The 14,895-nt window shown below is 39.6% G+C and overlaps 1 protein-coding gene across 1 annotated transcript in view; it reads right to left on the reverse strand.

Annotated features, from left to right (window-relative positions):
- Positions 1-14,895, reverse strand: part of CRB1 (crumbs cell polarity complex component 1) — a 78,116-nt gene that overhangs the window by 31,835 nt on the left and 31,386 nt on the right. The window contains 1 exon segment of the mRNA XM_041420737.1: positions 728-1,675. Coding sequence (XP_041276671.1) covers positions 728-1,675 — 948 coding nt within the window.

The following is a 14,895-nucleotide window of genomic DNA, read 5'->3' on the forward strand; positions in this document are numbered from 1 at the left end:
GGGAAAGTGCTACAGGCATCTGCAGCTTTTGTGTTCCTGCTCACCACTGCCACGGAAGCTGCTTGCTGAGAGGAACTCTTCTGCTCACCCGGACCAGGCCCATGTTTCCCTCTGGTCCCCATGCAGCTCTCTGGGAACAGCAGCTTGCACTGGGGATTGTCCAGCCCCACCCTGGGACCAGCTGAGGGATGAATGGACCCTGTTTCCAGCTGCTGAAGCCCTGCCTGCTCCTTGGGCTAATCAGATTAAGCTAAGAGTATAATCTCATTCATTTCTTTTAAATTGGAATCTGTCTTTTTTTAGCTTACAGTACTTTTGCTTGCCTTTCATTGCCGTAAATGAATCTCTTTATAAAAGCCTAGACAGCTCGAGGATAAAATTTTCAAAGAATTTTTCAGAGAACTTCAGTTTTTCGGAGTTTATGGAGTGCTAAGAGTACTGAGAAGACTTTCAAACAAGAGGAGTGGAATCCACCAGTTTAGCTTGCTTTTTTTTTTTTTTTTTTTTTTTTTTTTTTTTTTGTCAGGCTGAAAAGCAGCTTCTTGGGAAAGTAACTAGAAATAACAAAGGTATGCCACTACTAACCTCTTGCACTGGCTTACCACTTGACATTAAGCCCCAGAGATCCTAAGGGTCACGCCGTTTCACCGCCAGGTAAACGGGATGGTTGGTGGCCATTTTTCAGCAGGCACATCAGACACAGATAGCACAGAGAGTGCTCCCTTACCTGCTGCACACTCTGGCCCCGTGTAGGGCCGGTAGCAGTCGCAGTGGTAGCTCAGCCACAGGTTGATGCAGCGTCCCCTGTTCTGGCACGGGTGGGGGTCACACCAGTCCTTTTTAGCACATCCTGTCCTGACATTTAAAGATGACCCAGATGATACATTCTCTGGAGTAATAACATTCAAGTCTATCTCAATATCCTGAAGACAGCCTACAAATGAAGGTGCAGAATGTGTATTAAAGGTGCTCTGTAGAGAGTTGCTGTTCCCCACTGGTAAGCTGCCCAAAAACGTGCTCTGAAACGCAAACCTCACCAGCTCGTTATCTATCTTAGCAGATGTTTTATTGAGACAGGAATCTACACAAGAGCTGTCAAGCAAATTAAGAATAACAGCTCTTGCCAAGGTTATCTCCACTGAATGCCATTCTCCATCACTGACATTATGTGGGATATGTAAAAGAGCCTGTGGCTGATTATTGACTTGCACGGATAAGTGTAAGTAGCCGTTCAGTAATTCCAACTTTGCAAAGGTGTTTTTCTCCCCTCGGTGAAACAGAAAAGCTGTGGGTTGCACAGTTTGAAACCTCAGGTTTATATTATAGAAAAAATCCTTGTTATGAGTCTGGGGATTCTTCAACAAAAGGAAACTGTTTCCTTGAAAAGAAAATGTGGTTATGGTTTCACAGTGTATTCCAGTATACCCAGGTGAACATATGCAGCTGAATCCATGTTGGCCATTTTTTAAATGTGGGATGCAAATTCCATTATTTTGGCATTGATGATCAGTACAGCCATGAAGAACTTCTGTACAGTTCCAGCCACCATAAAAAATCCCTTCTTTGTCTGCAGGTGGGCAATGGCAAGTGTAATTTCCAGGAAAATTCTCACAGATCCCACCATTTTGGCAAGGGTTCGTGTAACATTCATTGACGTCTTCATCACAGTGAGTACCTGAAGAATAAACAAAGATAAACAAAGTGACCGATATGCATGCAGTGGATCAGGGAAAATCTGTTTCTCATCTCCCTTGGAAGCAGTCAAAATATCCAAATGCTTTTTTGATAACTCAAAGAATTAGGCATTCTGGTTTAGATAACTGGAGCCCAAAATTACACTTTTAATAATGTGTTTTATTAAATTATCTTTTATTAGATAAATAAATGATGGACAATTAAAAAATATACTTTAAATATAAAAAGGCCATTCAATTGTCATGGTTTCCTTGTGCAAAGTATTATGTAAGCACCTAAGTAACAACCACATTTTGGAGAAAAGAACCAAATAAATGCACAGTTTTGATATGGATAATGTGATGAAATTAAGATAAACATCATCAGATGGGATAAAAAAATTATTTTCCATGTATCCTATGGTAGCAATTTAGAATGCTTTGTAAGGAACTGAATTATCACATACAAAACCCCCAAGAGTTGTTGCTTAATTCCTATCCATAATATAGTATGGAGATGAGCTGGAGGATGATATGTTGGTCATTCCTTCTTTTATGTGTTCATTCAAACAGTGTAAGGACTACAGACTATTATTCCTGGTCCCATTAGAAATATCTTGGAGCAACACTCTTCAAGTGATGGGTCACAGGACTTACAAATGATATTTGACATGATGGGTCAGACTGACAAGTGGGTGAACATGCCTGAAAAAAGTATGTACTGCAAAAAGTATGCACTACAGGGGAACTTTTTAACCTCTCCTCTATACAAAATATAAAGAAAGAAAAGATGAGAGGAATATTCTCTCGAACATCTCAGAGGCTGATTGGTGATGAGAGCACTTCTGCAGGAGACTGTCAACACAGTCTCATGTTTCCTCTTCTTCCATATAATGCTTGGCTTCTGATATATCTGGTAAAAGGAGAACTCCTCATCTCAGCCCCATTGTAACTGGATTGATGTGGCCTAAGTGGGTCTGCTGGATCACACTTCACAAACAAAACCAAATCTGTTCCTCTTGTAAAACTAATCTGTTTACCCCTCTGCACTGCTGTTCATCTATAAAGAGTAATCACAGTAACCTCTCCCTTGAGCAATCAAGTGACCGATATGCATGCAGTGGATCAGGGAAAATCTGTTTCTCATCTCCCTTGGAAGCAGTCAAAATATCCAAATGCTTTTTTGATAACTCATGCTAAGTGCAACTCTTAACATTTCCACTTCCCTTCATAGTTATCTTAGAGAAAAATGAGAAACACTTTGCAGATAGTTTTCAAGCTAGTATCACCAGCACAAATTAAATAGGTAACTTTTCATCCATCCCCCCAGCAAAACTGCTGCCTGTATATCAGATAGTGAGATGTGCTGAGGCTTATGGAGTGGCAGCTGGGTGCACCAGGCACCACATCTAGCTTTATGTACAAATTCACACCAGGCTTTATTTCTATAACAAACACAGCCATTCTTCATGGAAAATTACAGAGCAGCATTCAGCCACAATGGATTGCTTCAAATAGCAGCAGATAAGTGTAGTTACTCAGGGTAATTCTTTGCTTGTCCACTTTATTCAGTCACAGTTGTAACTGGACCCATCTGGGAGAGTGGTAAGTACAGGAGAGCCAGAAACTGAAAATGGGAGAGATTTGTTTAAAAGATTAGCCAGAGTGAAGTGGTCATAGCAGGTACACGACTCTCTGCAGTGATCCAAGTCACTCATCAGTGCTCAGTTAAAGCGTACATTGACTTTCCCCTTGAAGCTTCAGGCCATGGAGCACAGCTAGTGCCATCTCCCTGGCCTGGCAGTGGGTTTTGCTGCAGCAGTCTCCCTCTGTTTTCCAGCCAGGCTCATCTTTATTCCAGTGGGAAGTGTGTGTGTATACCTTAACGTGCAGTGGCACCTGGCAGAACTGCGACCCATTGGGGCTGACTTTCTCCAAGTGAAGCACAGTTCCCAAACCATTCCTGACTGGGGGCCAGAGCCATGCCTGCTTTGTCCAGTTTGTGGCAATTTCAGTCTTAGCAACTTGTCCTGCTTTTGCTATTCCTGTATGTGAAAGGTGTGGTCAATGTTTCAGTACATCTCCTGCCTGACACTGCTCCCTTCCCTGCTCTGACATCGAGAACAAACATGAAAGGTGAAGTTACTGTGAGCTGTTTCCTGTTGTGGTCAATGTTTTAGTACATCTCCTGCCTGACACTGCTCCCTTCCCTGCTCTGACATCGAGAACAAAGTGTCCTTGGATCTTTTACACAACTCAGTTTTAATATGGTGGCTGTGGAAATGAAGGTCTCTTTGGGGGTTTTGCATCAAAGATAAAAATTAGTCCAGCCCACAAGCAGCTGGATCAGGTTCTGCTTAGCCTTGACATAGGGCTTCAGAGTGGACAGACTGTGCTTAGGGATTTAGAGACTGGAAGCCCCTGTGAAACCTTTCATTAAAAAAAATCAGCATTGTGAAAGGCTAGATCCTTAATTGTTGCATTTTCAGTGATGTGTGGTGATTCTCTGTGTGCTACTTTATTATCCCACAGCACCTGCCAGACAGTCCCTTTGCCTTGTAGCTTGTGGTCTAAGTCACACTTTGCAATACTGACTTGCCTGTGGAAAGGATGATACAGATGCATTTACCTTTACAATAACCTTTAGTGTCTATGTTGTTCTCTACTTCATCAGATAAGACATAAAATTAACAAAATTGTTGAATGAGAATGCTGAAATGTTTTAAAAATCATGTATATTTCTATTTTTAAATTTATATAAGACTTTTGATAAAAGAAATTATCAATGTCCAACAAAGAAATAAAATTAGTTTTATGAGGAGCTAATACTATTATTATTACTATTATTATTGTTGTTGTTGTGCTGTCTATAGAAAATGAATAGTATCAGTTATTAAATACAAAGTGACACTTGTAGAGCCACTTCAATACATAGATTTCATAGTAATTTCAGTGTCTCAACACAATACTTATTTTTTAAGTAATGATATTAAAAATACATTGCAAAATAATTATTTTATCGGGTTGTGAATATAGATATACACGTGTATGCACTTATATATATAGGCCTACTCTTTCATAATAAGATTAGCACAAGCACAAATATAGGTCACACCAAAAGACAAATAATAAGTCACTTTTTTCATATCAAGAATAAATAAATCAGCTGTTCTTGCAAGTGGTGTTGATACTGCTTGTTATCTGCCGATTGCTATGCAAGCAAAGACCACTGTCAGTCAAGATAAAAGCACTCTAGATAAAAGGATTAGTCAATATTTATAGAACTGTATAAGCAGTTCAAATAGCTCAGGTTGGAGACATTAGTATGTAAAAGGAGTATTCTCAAAAGATGTAAGACATACCAAAACAAGTGCAAAGGCAACCATTTTTTCCCAGTGGTTAGATGCATTAACTCAGCTAAGCATATTCATATTTTCAAGGGAAAAAGTAAGTAGAATCATACAGCATTTTCTCTTCTAAATATATTACACCCTGACATAAAATTTCAGATAGTGTAAATATTTTTAAAGATGATTACTTTTCCCACCTGTAAAATTTTGGGGTTTTTTTTCAAAACAGAGATGAAACAGTTCCTTTGATTCAGTTTGATAGCATTACTCACCTGTCTCCTTTTTTCACTAACACATTATTACTATATGGTGGCTATTTTCTTACTGTTAACCTCTTAATTAAACTCTCAAATTTAACAGTAAAGATTTCCTGCAGAACCAGGATGACAAAAGCAATTATTCAAGCACAATTCTGCTGAATGCCACTGATTTTCCTTTGGATTAAACAATTATAAAAGTATTATCCAAATGACACTTTTGATACACACCTTTGGTTAGAAATCTGCTTACAGCTTTTTGCCTTTCCAGTCCCCTGACCCTAAATAAATATCAAGAAACTACAAGCAAGCAATCTGGATAAGGTTCTACACATTCAATACAGTCTAAGTACACATTCAAATTCACAAAAAGGAAATATTTACCTGTAAACATTGTCATTAAAATGATGTAAACTTGTATCCTAGTTGCAACCATCTTTTTCCGCAGGAAAATTTCCGAAGGAAAAAGATCGCTTAGCACTTAAGCAGTTGACAGAGTAAATTTCTGTAAAATTCACAACAGTTCTTACTATAAAGGCTTCCTTTCCAGGATTAGCTTGCTCCACTTCTGTACCTGCTGATGTAGTCTGATGGTGTATTTTGCCCAAGCCAGATCAACAAGGCTTAAAGTAAGACCCATTAAACTGCTTACACAATAGATATGTATCCTATTTAAATTCTTTTTTCTCCAAGTTCGTGCTCACACTGAACATTGTTTCTGTTTCACAGAAATGCTATTATTAGGATTCATTCAAAACTGACTGGTCACTTTTTTTGTTGTTTTGGTACTGTTTTTTAAGACTTTTTTTTCCTTTCAAAACGTTTGTTGATCCAGATCAATTCTGTCATGGTCACTGTCATTCAGAGAAACTGTACATCTCAATAAGCAGATAGAAAGGATCTAAAATTTGATCCTGGTTTTTTATTTATAAAGTATTTTTGTTCCATTTGCTCTCTCTACTTAATGGAAGTCCATGTCTCTAGATTTTTGAATGTGCTAAAGACATGTAAAAAAATAATTTACTAAAACATTTTTTTTCTTCAGCTTTTCTTGAGCAGCACATTTTGATTTAGACCAAATTTAATGAGAGGAAATTTGAGTTCAGGAGATTGAACTACTTATTTCTGTGATAATTTTAGCACCAGACATTATTTTTGTCACTTATGTTTATCAATTTCTTCTAAATAATTTATTCACTAATTAGAAAATTCCTGACCTTGTGTCACATTTGGGTTTAGGTTCACCAAAAGACTCATACACAGAACACAAATTTGGATTCATTTAATCCGCAGCTCACAATTGCTTTTATGGAGATGCTCAGAAAGCTGCTGCTTCTTCCAGCCTCTGTCACAGGCATCAATTGAGTTTTCCTATAATACATTTAAATACTAAAAGGTAAAAATTTCACCCAGGCTCTTGGAAAGGTAAGTAAGGCAGCTTAAAAAAAATTCATTTTGATAAGTTAGTGTGAATGCACCCGAATAGTAGTGCTTGTCAGACATCTCATGCTGTAGTTTGATATTTAATGGACACTTTATTTTGAATATTGCAAGAAGAAGCTGGAGGTTCTCAGTAGCTGTCATCCCTTTTGCAGTGTGACTGTGACAACAGGACTCTGAGGGAAGGTTATGAGCAGACACAGAGGGGACAACAGGTGGGGACAGACATCTGCTCTTACAGCTCAGTGACACCACGGGGCTTGTGGCACACTGAGACAGGGGAACTTTGGAGCAGGGTATCCAGCAAATGGCCCAAAGCCATGCCAGAACCAGTGGTGGGAGTTTGAACAAATCTGCCAGGAGCAGAGACTCTAATTACAGTCAGAGATTGTGTTTAATAACATTATCATATACAAACCAAAGAGAAAATTCCATGTGAAACCACCATAAAGCAGGTATAAAACTTGTGCAATCCTGCCCAGACAGTAATTGTCAGAAGTTCCCTGTCAAACTGGGATTTGGTTATGGTTTGGGATTGTCCTGGCTTTGCTCTGGTTGGGGTTTTCATTAAAAGAAATGTGGATATTGGCTCAGAAAGCTTGCCTAGTAAGTTTTCTGATAAAGCGGGGTTAAGTGAAACTTTTGATTTTTTTACAGATAAAATGACTTTTATAGGTGAACATAAGAAATTTGAGAAATGGTCTGAAAAATATTGTATTCAATTCTAGAAGAGCTCACTCAGTTTCTATAGTCTCCATAGTTATTCAGGCCAGAATAATTAGCAATCAGGTGGAACAATATTTTCAGTCTACAATGCTTCAATTTCACAGAGGCCACTTTAAGTTCTGCACTGCAAGGAAGATTTGGATCAATTAGGAAGAATTCAAGGAGAGCAATGAGAATGACCACAGGCCAACAACAAATGGCTTATGAGAAAAGGTTTAAAAACTAGGGTTGTTCTGTCAAAAGACAAGCAGAGGAAATGGGACATGGTAAGAGTTTTTTAGTGTAGAAAAGAGAGCACTCTGTGCCATGAGACCACAGTAAACAGGTGGAAAAGTCACAGCTTGGCCTGCACAAGGAACATCCATGTCACACTCTAAGAAAATATTTCTAATGATAATAAGATGACAAAGCCTTTGTATATGATGCCCACTGGGAGCCATAAACTCTATTGTGGATCCTTCAGTATTGGTTAGAGACAAAAATGCAGTGAGACACAAGCCAGCAGATGCTACCTTAGACCCACAGGCAGCCCAAATGATACCTACATGCCTGACCCTTGCACATCTATTTTTCCATGGTTTTGTTCCTCCCTAGAATGAAATACTTCCCAGCAATTGAGCTGTAGGTGTGTCAAACTATGCCTGCACATACAGGTATCTATCTCTACACATACAGGTATCAAATGCAAGCAGGAGTAAACCTTGGAGAAACTCAGAATTTAGCATCCCCCTCAGAGTATACTTTATGGAAGACAAAGAGTTTTCAATAGCACCTCCTCCACCTGTATTTCAGAGTTTTGGAAACGTCTGTTGTAAAATCCTACCCCAGGCGCAAACAAGTCTCTCTTCAAGGGGCTCATTAATCCTGAGGCCAACAGAAAGATCTGGCAGAGCACATATTCTTCAGTACCCCAGGTTTTAGCAGACAATCATGAAAATTCTAACTTTGCCACATCTGTGCAGATAATTGCAAAGAGATAATTACTTTTTGCTGGAAGGAGGAAGTGCATGTTCGTGAGTGAGTAAGCACAAGGAAATAAATTGACCATCTCTGTGTCATTGTAATTAAACCCCATGGTTGTGGGTATAAATCAGTCACCATGCAGGTCAGGAAGGAAGTTTTGCTCTTATGTACATCAGTGCAGAGCAAGGGAAGGGTATTTAAATAGTTTTTTCTTTCACCTATTTTTCTTCAGTAAAGAACTGGCTCATGTTTGATACTGAACATAATCTGACCAGTGCTCTGATCTTGCATGGCAATTTCTGTTGCTCTCCTGGCAAGAAAAGCTTGTGTAAAATGAAGGACAGAATACAGAGTAGAGTTGGAGCACATGGAAAACGGGATTTTTTTTTTAAATAGTAGGATAATAAGCATTTGTTAACATTGGGCTAATTTGCACATGATACCTTTCACACAGACCTCTAATTTCTTAAAGTTGTCAGACCTTGCTAGTTATTCCTTTATTGCAGACAAATTCATTATTCTGCTATTTTTTTCCTCTTGCCATTTGAAATGTATGTATAAAGTTAATACTGGCTAGGAAAAAAAAAATAAAATAGAAATAGGGTTGAGTGGCTTGGCTTAATCATTAAATATGTCACTCTAGCTGAGGGATATGGAATTCATAATGTGCTATATTCAGAATGGCATGCTGTAATTCAATCTTTTTAAATGTTGCTGGCCCGAAGCTTCATAGACTAGTTTGAATTTTCAGTAAAAATGGATTTTTTTAAAGTAGTAAAAACCCCCAATCCCTTAATCTCTTCAATCAGTAAAGGTTCCTGAGAGCAAAAGTACTTGGAAATGTTTTTCCACTTGTTTCACATGTTTTGTCACACCTAAAACAGTTTTCATTTGAAAAGGAAAAAAAAAAATAGAGAAGAAGAAAGTCATGTACATGCCATAGGTGATTAGTTGTTTAGTGAGATCTGGTGTGTTTATTTTATTTTAGGAATATTGGAACCAGCCGTCCGGGCTGGGCTTGGCTGCAGCTCCGGGGTGGACGGGGCAGCCGGAGGGCCCCGAGCGCGGCCGCCACGGCCGGGGCAGGGGACACTGCCTGGCAAGGGCCAGCACCGTGTCCTGCAAGGGCAGCACAGCCACGCTGCTGCCTGCAGCCTACCCCTCCAGCCCCCATCTCAATTCGCACAGCCAGCCATGTGGATCCAATTGTGGGATTAGGGTCTGAATCTGGAGTAAAAGAAAAACGCGTTGAAGAAATATGTCCCAGCGTGGCACTCATTTGGAGTGATGGAGGCGAGGAAGAAAATCAGATGGTGGCAGCCCAGTTTTCCCAGGCAGCATCATTTTGGAGTGGGTTTTCTGGCTGCACAAACATGTTGTAGCTATGGCCATGCTGATGGTAGGAGATAGGAAAGGGAGAAGAGAGGAGGGAGAGCACAACTACAGGGTGTGACAGGTTAGAGTAGAGAAAGGTGATGGGAAAAAGAGTAGGTAAGATTTTGGAGACTAAAGAGATGAAAAAGTAGTGAAAGATGTTACTGGGGAAAAGGAAATAAAAATATGGGAATCAGTGGTAACCCCAAAGATACTTGTGTTGGCATTTGAGACAGAATTCTTGTCAGACACGTGGGCATTTGAAGGTAGTAAGAGAACAGAGTATGTGTGTATGGCCATCCATCTATATAGGATGTGTGAGGGATGCTAAGAAAGGCTGCAGATCATATACAAGATCTACACAGAGACCTGGGCTAAAACTGGGAGTGGGAAAAAGAGACCATGGGAGCAATACCAGAGACAGCAAAGTTAGAAAAAAACCAGCCATAAATATTTTTTTTTGTAATCAAACAGCCATGTGAACTGGAGCAGAGAAGTCAATTCACAAAACACAGAGAGAATTAGGACAGACTCCTAGAAAAAATTTACATTGAAAGGGACATTCAATGGTCATCATCTGGTCCAGTGCTCCACTCAAAGGGTCAGGACATCATCCAGAGAAGAAATTGTAATAGCAGGTTTCAGAGAATTTGTAATTTTATACCTGATTCTGGACCAGATATTTAGAAGCCAAAGAAAGATATTTGGTGTTCTGCTTTCCAGTATGGGGTTTTTCTGGTGTGCTCGGTAAGTTGGAAAAAAGAGTATGTAATCCAGGAAATTTTCATGTATTACCTTTTAGAAAACAGTGGCAAGACTGTCAAATTCAAAGCATTAATGATCTGATTTGCATTTTCTGTAGATTTATGAGCTTGTACATTGAGATGATGTGTGTGTATTTGAACTGAAGTATATCCAGAGGGATCTTAAAACAACCAGTACCTTTGAGTTGTTTAATTAGATCATACAAGGTCATGTTTCATTGACTTGAAAATCTGTTTGGAGCATATGATTCACTTTGGAGTTAGGAAACAAATTAATTTTCTGTCCTACAAACACTTAAGGGCTTTAAAAGAGTGCTGGCTGTTGATGAACAGAACCATTGAGAAATGAACTCAGTGTCTTGTCTCCCCTAAAAGGGATTTTCTACCTTGTCTCTTGCTGGCTGTTTCCTATTTGTTTTAACTGAGTTAGGCAAGCACAGCCACTGTGCTGCCTAGTGTGAAATGGCTTCTGCCCTGGAAATGGCACTCTGGAAAATTTCAGTCATTTGTGGGATTTTCTCATTTTGTTATAACTAATGTGAATTTCCACAACATGCAAAAGTGACTGTGTTTACATAACTTCATTGTCAGTCCTTATTGAAACAAACTGAAACAGCCAGAAGGCCAGAAAATCATAATTTTAATAGGACCTATAGAGTTTAATTGATAATGGAGATGTGAGAATAGAAAAATGTAAAATATGAATGGGTGACTGCACATAACATGTTTATGCTGCATGTGTTTTGAGCTGTGCACAGCATAACTGTATAAAGAGCATGGCTATGCTGTGTATAATCACATTTCTCTATTCTTAGAGTAAATATATTTACATTATTTATTATAATTTTAAATACAGAAAAAAAAATCTAAGCTTTTTGTGCTGAATTATCCACTTTTTATTATTTTTATGTGTGTTTTCTTTCCTGGGTAAGCTGTGACCTGCTCTAGAGCAGATGTAGATGCAGATTGTAGATGCTGAGATTTTGGGCTGTGATCTTTCAGTCCCGCTCCATGTCAGTGGGAAGGGCAGAGGATCGTACCTCTTTTCACTTCAGGAGGAGTGTTCATTCCCCTCTCTCCCTGCAGTGTTAGTGTGAAAACTCATCTAAATGGTACCTTTGTTCATCCTAGGTTTCATATGCCTAACCCCTCTCAAGGCTGGGAAGATTGAGACCCAGGCTGGCTTCATTTTTGCCCGGTCACATTTCAATCCTGATGGCAGAGGGACAGCACAGCTAGGACTGTGTGTGCTTGCCATGGAATCCTGGCTGCCTGCTGGGGGATTTCCTGCACCATATTAGAGGTATGAGATTTAGCTAGGTTAAATCTAATTTTTTCTATGTCTTTATGTTTTACAGTTCACTTCTGTAGCTGTGCAGACTTTTTCACAGTACACCATTTAAGTAGTTTTCTTTATTTGGTGCTACAGGCAGTGATTTACCATGATGTTCTGGCCTCACAAACAGGTCTAATAACAGATTCTGAACCCTCTTTGTTAAGAAAAAATAGTGCCCATAGGACAGAGACTACAGCCATAATTGTATTGATCATTATAATTCTCTGTATTAGTGTCATGTTGTTAGCACAGCCAGACTCGAAGAATTACAGCAGTGGGAGAGCAATCTGAATCAGATCCACCAAATCTACTTCTAGCAGTTAATTATCAGTATAAATTAGCTGTCTATACCAGGTTTTTTTTCTTCTCTCCAAGACTGTTTATTGAAAGTGCAAAGTTCATTGTCAGCCAGGGAAGGAAAGTGTTTTCATTAATCTGGTTCTCCTTACACAATCAACAGAAGTCCTTTTCTAAGTTAATTCAAATATTTTTAAAGGGATCAGCATCCAGGTCATCAGTAAAAGGCTAGCTTAACGTCTTTGAAATTCTCCTTGTACCTGAAAAAATCAGTCCAGGCACCTAAACAGAAGCAGGCTGTGCCTTACTAGAGTCACCTCTGAGTTTATTTCAAACAGTGCCAATGAACAGACACAAAAATTCTGGGCTTTATCACCTGTTCCTCTTATTAGCAAACACTGTATAATTAAGAGTTAGATGCTACAGGGAACAATTAATGTAAGAGCTTTTATGTAGTATATCACATAAAATTAGTTTCAGTGCTCACTTTATCAGCTCATTTTTATTACTCAAAATCCCAACATATTCTTTATGTCCTTGAGAAGACCTTAGACCTGGGACTCATCACTGCTAATTAATTGCCAGCAAACTGCAAAACTCCTGAGTCCAATCCACCAAAAGCATTAAAGCAATATTTTTATTTATTAATAATTAAAATGGGAACTGTGTGTGTGTATATATATATATATATATATATGTGTGTGTGTGTGTATGTGTGTGTGTATCCTTGTGGATACAAAATTAGAAAGAGTTCTTTATGCACCTGAGAGTTTGTGATGGGGAGATAGGTAATCTTCAGGAAGCACATGGAATTCTGCAAAGGGATTCACCCTCCAAGCCCATCCAGCAGATGAAGCTGGGGCCAGCTGGCAGGAAAGGCAGGAAAGCAGCTCTGCCATGCTCTGAGCAGACTGGGCATGAGGCAGACGTGGGCCTGGCAGCAGAGAAGACCAACACATTCCTGGTCTGTGTTGGCAATTGTGCTGCCACCAGGTCAAGGGAGGTGACTCTTCACCTCTGCTCAGCACCAGGGAGACTCTGCCAAGCCCAGCTCTGCTCTCCCCACGTACAAAAAAGGAGCAGTGACACTGGGGCAGGTCTGGCCAAGGGCCCTGAAGGGGCTGAGGAATTGAAAAATCTGTCAGGAGGAGAGACTGAGAGCTGGAGTTGCTCAGAAGTTGAAAGGAAAGCCAGTTTTAAAGCAGGAGATAGCCTTCAATTAAAATACAATATATAAACTTCACCCCAATTCACCTGTTCCTTCTCTTTGATGGGGTTGTTCTCATGGATGGAACTCTTCTCAAGACATGGTCACATAAGTGTGACTCTCAGCTGTATAGATGTCCTGCTTTCCATTTCAAAAATGCTGTATCTAGTAAAATAATTCTTTTTAACACTACAGGTGGGAAATCTGACACATAATCACACTGTAGAAGTTAAGAGTTAATATTAGGGTTCCTTACTCCATTCCCCTGTACACAGGCTTGGCAGTGTTAATCCAGGAAGGTTTAGAAGATTATGTGTACATGACAGCCCTGAGGATTTCCATCATCATGACTTTCCTTCCAACTCTGTTTTTGAAGAGCATAATGACCTATGACAACTAAGCTTTATTCTCTGAGGAGCCTGACATTGCTTCTGTTTAATGGATCAGACAGTTTGTGATACATCAGCTCTAGACACTTTCTTCCCCATGTCAACCTGGGCTACCTCTTCAATATTTCCCATCTGTGCTGACCTGTGTGATCAAGAGGTCATGTCCTGAAGTCAAACCCAGAATCGAAACACTCACTCCTACCACGGGCCAGACTATTAATGCAACCCATTTAATTTACATCAACTTGGAACTTGACATTCAATTTCTCAGTCCAGAAGCAATTATTTTTAAAGGAACATGCCAACAATATTGCTTGGCTTAGAATGGTGAAAGTTCAAAAGGGTAAAAAACATTTCACACCATAAATAAAGAATTGATTATACTTGAAAACAAAGTTTGTAATTACTACTGACATTTCTGAGCCTAGATGAGGTGCCTTTTATGCTTTAAAAACTGATGTCATTCCTGCCACTGGCATTATAGGAACCTTATGTAAGGGTCTGAAATAGTCCTTTGCTGATATTTTAAGTACAAAGAGGAAAACATCAACATCTAGCACAATTCCTGAGGTTTTTCTTTTGTCAAGAAGGGATGCAAAATTCTTTGTGGGTGCCTCCCTTCAGCCCAATAGTCTGTGAGCAGGACCACTGACATAATTGGTAAAATTCTTAATTTGTTGTTCTTGTGTGAAAGCCAAGCCTACAATGTGCTACGAAATTTTAACTAGGAATAGTCCTGTTTGGATCACCAAATTACTCTTTTCTACTCAAAACCATGGTGCTTGCTTTCTCCATAGCTTTTACAGCCCTGGGTGGACTCTGCATGTCTGGCTGCAGACCAATATCCCTGAGATTCCCATAGAAGATTCTTCTAACCAATCTGCGTGGAGCAAAAGCTGAAAACTGCCACTAAGAATTTGCACTAGCAAACAGGGCTCATCACAAAGTCCTTGGGAAGCAGCAGCTCCCAGATCAGGCTGCAAGAACAGCCCTGGCACAGCAGCTCTAGCCAGAGCTCAGGAATGTCTCACAGACACTGGACATGGACAGCATTTCTCACTCCCTCTGCTGGCTCACAGGTACAGAAGGGGTACAGAGACCTGGTTCTCAGAGCTCTGC

This window comes from Onychostruthus taczanowskii, unplaced genomic scaffold, assembly GCF_017590055.1.
Source record: "Onychostruthus taczanowskii isolate IOZ18803 unplaced genomic scaffold, ASM1759005v1 scaffold65, whole genome shotgun sequence".
NCBI lineage: Eukaryota > Metazoa > Chordata > Aves > Passeriformes > Passeridae > Onychostruthus > Onychostruthus taczanowskii.